The 8,723-nt window shown below is 38.3% G+C and overlaps 1 protein-coding gene across 2 annotated transcripts in view; it reads right to left on the bottom strand.

Moving 5' to 3' along the window:
- Positions 1 to 4,397: 4,397 nt before the first annotated feature.
- Positions 4,398 to 8,723, bottom strand: part of DYRK1A (dual specificity tyrosine phosphorylation regulated kinase 1A) — a 57,564-nt gene continuing 53,238 nt past the window's right edge. For both annotated transcript variants that reach the window (XM_035896350.1, XM_035896351.1), the window contains exon 11: positions 4,398 to 7,722. In XM_035896350.1, coding sequence (XP_035752243.1) covers positions 7,099 to 7,722 — 624 coding nt within the window. In that variant the 3' untranslated portion in view covers positions 4,398 to 7,098. The remainder of the gene's footprint in view (positions 7,723 to 8,723) is intronic.

Genomic DNA, 8,723 nt, shown 5'->3' with positions numbered 1-8,723 from the left:
CCTGCTTGGCATTTTCGTTTCTTCACAACAAACAAGCTCACCTTTTATTTTTTTCTTATATTGTATTCCAATCACTAACCCAACTAATTGTCTTTCAACAGTCAACAACTGTGACATGAATCCCCTTTCCTCCCACTTCTTACAGGGAGACCTACAGGAGGTGGATTTGGTTATTAATTTATATTGGATTCTCTACACTACCGTTCTTTTAATTACTCAAAACCAAATGGAACACCCGCAAAGGTCTGAAGTTGCAAGAAATTCTCAAGATCTCAGCCGGACTCACCTCTGTAATGATCACACAGAACTGGGTTTGAGAAGCAGTGTTTTTAACCCTTTGCAGCTATTTTTTAGGGACCAGTCTGTGGACTGCCTTGAAAATCAAGTCAAATTTCTGTATACACACACTGCAGAAAGTCAGCACAGTGGTAAGAAAGCCAGAGTTCTTTTTGAAAAACCCAAAAGAAAGCTAGCAAGCCAGACCTTCCAAGACTGTAAGTCACCGCTCTACCATTGCTTTAGGCAGTGAGAACTGGCTGACGCTATGCAGAAAATACAAATGGAAAAATGCAATGCAAAGACGTTAAGACTACAAGTGCATCCTACAGTCAAACATACCAACTTTCAACACCCTTTAACAAATAAATGCCTTGAATTAAAATGTTCGTATCGGTACAAATCATAAACAGCAACGCATACATCATTATAAAAAGGAAGCAACCCTTCAGACTGAAACATTTCTGTACTTTAACTGAACAGTTTTCAACTAAATTTGACATTTAAGATGCAGTGTTCTAGAAAATAGAATGCCTGTATAACCAAAAAATATGCCAAGACATCATGGCAATTGTAGTCCAGGACACTGGATTTTGCAGCAGTGGGAAGCAGAAATTCCTGTAGAAGCTGTTCCTATGGAGAACTTGGAGACCAAGAGCTGGACTGCCCGACTTACCACAGATGAGAAATGTCCTCTTGCGAAGACGTACAGGAAAGAGAAATGGAAGGAAATTCAGTGTACTACACAAATTTAATGGCATTGCCTCATTCACCTAAAGCCACATTACATTCTGCTGTCCAAAAAGCATGATCTACGTGCAGGTTTCTCAGTACTGGCTCTACTCAAAATCAGACCAACTCGCCCCAGCCCATGATGCGTCTGCTTTTTAGAATTATTAGAATTTGGGTTAGAAAGCCAAATCTGGTCCATATACTCCCCCTGAAAGGATTTATGACATTTTTACAGTAACGGTAGTTCTGCCTTAGCAATAAGGATATTAGCCTTAATTTTCAAAAAACAGCTGATGCTTTTTCTTCTTTAGACTGAAAATCCTGGGGCCATTTTCCTTACCTGCCAGTCTTCTGCTTGAGGTTTGCAGCTCTTCACTAAGACACTGTTTATCACTATGTAGCTGGGATACTTTTCACTGTTGCTCACTGAGGAAAAATTGCTTGTTGTGAAACAGCGGAGGCCCTCCCTCAGGAACGAGGACCTAAGGTGGATCCACCATAAAACATCTTTTAGGCTATACAGATCCTGTACCCCTTCTATTCCATGGCACCCATTTTTTTAAAGAATGTCTTTGGTCAGTCTCACGTCCATTCTCATCCTACTGAACACATGTAGTTTTGATAATCACTTGCTCAGAAACATACACTACTTGGGTTTTTTTTTATTCCTACAGTTCTAAAACTCCATTTATAACATCTGCTGTGGTTTGCCTCTTTTAAGGTCTCACTAGGGCTCCGCTTTCAGCCCATTTTAACCAATACATCTCAGCCCCAGTTAGTAAATAAATTAAAATCCCTTCACAGTTGCCTATAAGCTGACAATCCAGTCTATCCATTACTGCTGCTTCTGCCAGTCTGATCTCTCCAGCATATCCTCGCTTGGTCTGCTGTCAGAAATCAAATCTCCCTTCTTCAATTTAGCCTAAATTGCAATAAAATCACCCCAACTTTCCTTTCTGCTCTCTTGCAAACTTCCAAATTTGACCCAAGTCTTGCCACTTGATATACAGTCCGGATTCAAATCCGCCTTGAAACAAACCACACAGCTACATTCTAGACATCTCTCATAATAATTACTGGAATCCAACCTTCTGTGAGAAACGTATTTTCCACTCAAAATAGATCTGTTAAGCCTCATTCAACATGGCCATAAAGTTATTCATTTAGCTTCCTTCACATGCTTTCCTAGGACCAAGACCACATAGAAAAATTTCTCCGTCTCAGTTTCAATTACGGTCTGCACAAATCCACTCCAGCTAAGGGTATTTCTCTCCCCTCCCTATGCTATTATTCACACTGGTTAGACTCCCTCCCACACAGAACATCCTTTCTGTTCCAACCCTTATCCTCTTCTACACCTTCTGTCCTCACTTTCCCTTTAGAATCTATGAGCATTGCTTAAAGCGATTTAAATTTTCTCTCTGCCATTCAGCAGAGGATCCTGAGGTTTAAAATCTGAACTACCACCTTTTTCCAGCTGATGAAGTGTATCACGTTCTCAGATCATTCACGTCCTCAAGGACAGTCACAGTGACAGCCTCGTGATTGAACTCTGATGTTACATAACATCTAGCATAAAACATAATAAACAACAGAAACTGCAAATCCTCTCAGGTCTAGGCAGATCATATATATTTCATAGGGCTAGTATGGGTAACCGTTGAATAAAAACAAGGCATCTTAATCAAGAAGAAAAAAAAATACTTCAGCTATCATTATGAGGTGGAGAAATAAATACCAGTTGCAAACTTTTCAACATGAGGTTGCTTCTGTAGAATCCCACAAAACCAGGGATATGTAACAGAAAACTACAATTTGGCAAGGTGACTTTCGTTGCTCGACAGATGCAAGATATTGCGCAGTTCTAATACCCATCCTTCTAAGTAAAATACATCACTTGCCAAAGTCATGCTGGATCACATACAAACTATCCTCATGAGATCAACACTCAGCAATAACTCTACTTTGTAGTCAGTTACTTGTGTAATTTTGACTTAGAAAGATTCTTCCATACTATTCAGAAGTTCCATATAATGACCTTATTGAAATAAATTTGTTCTATAAAGCAACACAACATATTCACCAATGTGTCAGAAGGTTAGAGTTTTCGATTACTTCATTAAAAAAGGATGTTTCTGGTGAGTTCCAACAGGAATTATTTTCAAAGGTATTTAAGATTCTTCAGTTATCAAGAATGAAATATAAGCATATTGATGGTTTAATGAAAATAATGATGGTAGCGGGATAAACAATGAAGACAAGTCACATCTACACGTGAATCCAACCCTTCTGTAAACCAGTCCCATTCAGACATCATTATACTTACAGGATGGGAGACTACATCCTGGAAGAGCAGCAGTTCTGAAAAGGACTTAGGAATCATGATGGATAATCATCTAAATTTACAATCTTTAATGCAAATAACTGAGACTGAAAGATTTAAAAATTCAATCCTTGGAGGTATAAACAAACAAGTAAAGATATAAACTGAAAGGTTCAAGAATGTACCTGCACATACTAGACGCACACAGCAATACTGAAATTACTACCAGATGCTGTATGCAGTTCTCATGTCCACACTTTAGAATGGGTTTTAAAACATCCGAAGTTTCAGACGAGCCATAAAAAGCTTTACAGTTACAGATTTCAGGAACTCCATCTATCTAGGTTATTAAAGTTAACATATTTTTATGTGAATAAAGTGAAATAGTTTAAAACTAGAGTAGTTATTTGTTATTCTAATAGGCAGCTGGCTATCTGATGGCCAGCAGCCATAACTAAACAGTCCTAAAACTGAAGGAGGACTAAGAGTATGGAAAATAAACTAGCCAAATCACTCAAGAGACACAGAAAAACCCTCACACTTGAAGAATCTGTATGAAAATCAGATATCTTTTTCACAAGTATGTTCTACCGCACCCAAAAGATACGGACTTCATGATGCAGAAGTAACTAGATTGAATTCTAGGGATAATGGCATGCCAGTCAGATTATTTCATTACCATGGTCACTTCTGGCCTTAGAATCAGCTAGTCTGTAGTAAGTAGAAAGCTGCAGTGCATATAAGAACATTCAAACTAACAGATGATAATATAAAGAACTCAAAACTACAAGTACAGTCCATCAGAATCAAGCAGAGCTGTGGTCATACATCAGTGATTTGTATACCTTGCTGTTTCAATTAAAAACTCAAAATTATCTGTTATGCCTCCAACTTTTACTTTCATATTTTTAAGTCTGTTTCATTGTATCTGATATTTACATATTATAGTATAATTATACCTACCATACCATGGCTTGGAGTAGGTTAATTGCATAGGAAGATTTACTATGTTTACATTTTTTCTTAAATTACTCTTTTTTTAAAAAGCACAGTAAAGAGTCTGAGGACAAATTATTCAACTGTTTATCATACATAAGACTGCATGACTATAATACAAAGGGCTTGTCTTTTCATTTAACGTTACAATATACACAGCAAGTCCGGACTAGATCTTACAATCTGAACACAGGTATTTAACCTTTTCCATGCTGTTTATGTTTACAATGCACAGAAGTCCTGTAACCAAACTGTGTAGTAAAGCACACAAAACTGGACTGTAACATAACACAGTATGCAGAAGCACTGGATTTTACGATTTCTTCTTTATGTAGATATTTTAACTGCTTTATTTTTTGGCGCTTGCTAAGGTGTGGCAACCCGCGCACACAAAAATTACCCAGATTTTATATTACCCTTATATTCCTAGACAGCAGTAAGTACTGGATTCCTTTTTATATTGCTAAACTCAGCATCCTCTTTCTAAGGTGACAGCCTTCCAATTCCTGTAAACTTCTCTAAATTACTGAGTTTAAAAAACCCAAACAAACCCCCAAAACCCACTTTCACCCACAGGGTTGATGTGTCAATACAAAAGAAATATGGATCACTTGATTTAAAAAAAAAAATAAATCATGATTTACAAAAAAATGGTAATCCCAAGTATTCATTCCCATTTACATGGTAGTCAGCTACTGCGTTGCCACTGTAAGTATAAAAGATTCCACCTTTTAGTCTGAAAAAATGACTTAGCCGCATGGAATTGACCAGTATGAACTCTTGATTTCTCTGCTAAATTAACTTTTAAAAGGGCTTACTGGCAGAGGTAGATCACTGCTTCTGTAATATATAATGGGCAAACAATGTTAATCTGGGATGGGCAATCAATGAATTACCCTTATTCTTTCAAATGTTTTTCATGGAGCTTTTACTTTTCACAGAAATAAATTTCTGAATGGGCCTGTAAATTTTGCAACTGCCAAGCTGACTGTGTTATATTAAGGCAGCATTACCCAAAAATTAGGCACCTGTTAAATACAGCCTGCTAACCTCAGGTCTCATGTGAGTGTTTTGCTTTACTCAGACTATTATTTTGGACCTGCTCATGCAATCAAGGTCTTGCCTTCAAGTTTACAGTTATGTTAATAAGGAATACAAGAATCAACTGCTGGTTTCATAGCTTCTGGATCTAGTGTCCCTTTTACCTTCAGAAGCCTGAACACATTTATAATGTAACAGATGTTATAGTCTCGAAGTAGATGTCAATCTATTATGTTCAGTACACAGATTGCTGTAAATGTATTGGCTATGAATTCAACAACAGTTCCAGTTTTGTTTAAGCAATAGTACAGCCATAATTTTCAACTGACATTTAAAAATGGTCTAGTTACACCTTGTGTCAAAGTGCAGAACTGCTACATTATTGGTTACAGACATCTATGTGCTATAAAAACAGCTTTGGTACAATAAATTATCAAAAAAGAAAATAAATTTTTGTAAAATTCACAGCATAATTGTGAGGCAAAAAAGCAGTCACATAAAATTCTGCATTTTTAAAAATGTTCAGGATGAACAGAAGACGTCTTTGTGCAGAAGTAATGGTGGAGAAACCACGTGCCGAGAAAAAGCAAAAGAAAAAAGTAAAAAGCAGGAAGGGACACAGTTGTAGCTATTTCCATCAAACGCAAACCACTACTCCTGTGACCTTCAACCAATAAGGAAGTCAACTTTATGACACACGCAAAGTGACCTTGCAATACCTTACAATAAGTGGGTCACAAAAGTCTATTTTAAAAGAAAGGCCTCTTGAATTACCCATTCTCTGTGTTTTCAGCATTAAGGACTGTCTGCAAAAGCATGTCCAAAAGTGATTGCATCTGAAATGGTAGGCTCTTCTAACTTAAGAGTCCAAATCCATAAGGCCAAAGGTTATCCCAAAGACCACCACTTAGACCTCCCCAGGACTGGCCAGGACCGACCCGTTGATTGCTTCTCAGTGCACCTCAGTTACGAAACCAGTCATATTTCAATACTAACTGACTGTGGTCTCCAAAATATGAGCGCCACAGAATCCCATTACAATTGCTGCTTTGATCCTCAGTAGATTCAGAAAAGGAGAGTTCTGATCACCGCCACTTAGCATGCTTAATGTGCCTTACAAACTCCATTACAACCGTCCCTTTTTACAGCTGAAGAATATATATTTGTGTAATCTGAAGGTCCCTCTTTCTTACAGTACTGCATTTCTGTGCCCATGTTTGTTTGGGGAACTAAAAAATATATATATATATTACTCACTCCCCTCCCACCCAAAAACTTCAAAGGGCCTCTTTATAAATCATGTGCAATGCCTTTAGAAAGAAACTAGTTTGCAACTACAACTAACATTTGAACAATAACCCCGGTTGAATGAGACCAAAATAAAAACCCCTCCCCAAAAAACCGAACTATGACTAGGTTGTGGCAAGTTAAATGGGGGAAGCAAAAGGTGAACACCACTAAGCTATCCGTTAAGGTGGGTCCGGACATGGCTCTTAAAAAAAACAGGAAAAAAAAAAACCAAAACCCAAAACCTCCCCCCCAAAAACCAACAAAAAAAACTTCATTGTCCCTTTGCAATCTTTTCAAGTTTAAAAAAATAAGTCAGCTTTGCCCTCCTGTAGCGGTTAGGTGAGTTTATCTCCTTCTGATTCAAGCAGCTTTGCACTTTGTTTTTGGAAAAACACCACTTCTATAAAAACACACAAGAAACAAACTTAGTTTCAGTTTAGTCACGAGCTAGCCACAGGACTTTGCTGAACACAAACTCCTGTCATGGGAGACTCTTCTCTATCAATCCCTTGCCTCATTGCAAGGTGTCCTTCAGTCATGTAATGAGCAGGACCTGTATTAGCAGAAAACTGGTATGTTGGATGTCCAGCTATGCCAGTTTCTTGGCGCGGATTAGAGTAGACTGTTAAATTCATGTCCATAGCTCCATTTTGTCCAAAGTCCAAGGTATTAGCAGCCACTGGGCGGTTCTGATAGGCCTGATTGCCTTGGTTACCAGTAGAGGAGGAAGATGTAGAGGAAGAAGTAGTTGAGGAAGACAGGGATGTCATGGAGTGGTGACTGTGGCCCACCTCCATAGAATCCTGGGTGGAGGAGCTGTTTGTTGGAGAATTGTAGACCCTCGGCCTGGTCCGGCTACCCAAGGCTTGCTGTCCATGATGGTGGTGGTGGTGGTGGTGATGGTGGTGGTGGTGAGAGCTATTTCCGTGATGATGATGTAATGCATTCTGTTGTTGAGGGGTTACATGGAAGGTGGTTTCTTGAACTGGATGGTTTTCAACAGTGACCTGTGTAGGAGCTTCAGTGGCTGTCCAACCAATTGGAGGAGGAAACTGTTGTCGAACCTATAAGCAAAATAAAAATTAAAATGCTTAATCAAATCTGTCCATTTGCAGTATATGAGAGAGATTAAGTTACTAAAGTCTATGCTAACTTTTTGAAAAGTTAACCAAACCTCACAGTTGCAAAATTATTCTAGAAATGTAAGCATGTAGTTAAGATGCGTTTCTAAGACACTTTTCTAAATATACCTCAAGAAAAATAAGTTCACATTCTGGGTGCTTTTTTCAAACAGTTTAAGTCAGTCCAGTATTTGACCATGCTGTCAAAATTATAAAAGCAGCTTTACATAACAGTAGTAATAATGTAGTATTTGTAAAACACCTAGAACAATAAGGCCCTGATCTCTGACTCAGGCCTCTGGATACAGTTATAGCATACAAAGCTAAATTAATATGTTGTAGTTCATATCTTGAACAGTGTCAACAGCATTAGAGGAGCACTACACACTCCTCTGGAAGAACACAGCTGATTAACGATTATTAAAATAGCAAGATCTAGCTAAACACCGATTTGCTGCATAAACTGAATTGTCTACTTGGGAGAAGTTTGTTTTCCGTCAGCTACTGCAAAGAAGCACGTGTGATCTTCTTTTCTTTTCTTGTGAGTATAATGCTTGGAGACTATTGCTCTACACCTGTAAAAGTGATTCTACATCTGTAAAAGCGATGAACAGAAATGATAATGTTTGTGAAGTACCTGAACACCATAAAATGGAAGTAAGAACTCCAGCAGGAGTCCACTGAAGGACAAGCTGTTTCTTCACTGGGTTGGAAGATGCATAGTTCTGTGTACCTTCATGCCCTGTGTAAGATGAAGCACTGACAGCTCCACCTGACTTATTGCTACTGATTCAAAACCCTCACCTCTGCAGAATCTATGGAAATTTTTACAGCTACCTGCAGTACTTTTGCCTAAGCAACTGACCAAACGTACACCGGACTATACAAGAGCTGGGGATAAAGAATAAACCAAATCTGATGGCTAGTCCTATGTCTAAACCACT

This window comes from Egretta garzetta, unplaced genomic scaffold (assembly GCF_000687185.1).
Source record: "Egretta garzetta isolate BGI_Z169 unplaced genomic scaffold, ASM68718v1 scaffold45, whole genome shotgun sequence".
Classification (NCBI taxonomy): domain Eukaryota; kingdom Metazoa; phylum Chordata; class Aves; order Pelecaniformes; family Ardeidae; genus Egretta; species Egretta garzetta.
This window is presented reverse-complemented; position numbering and strand designations above follow the sequence as displayed.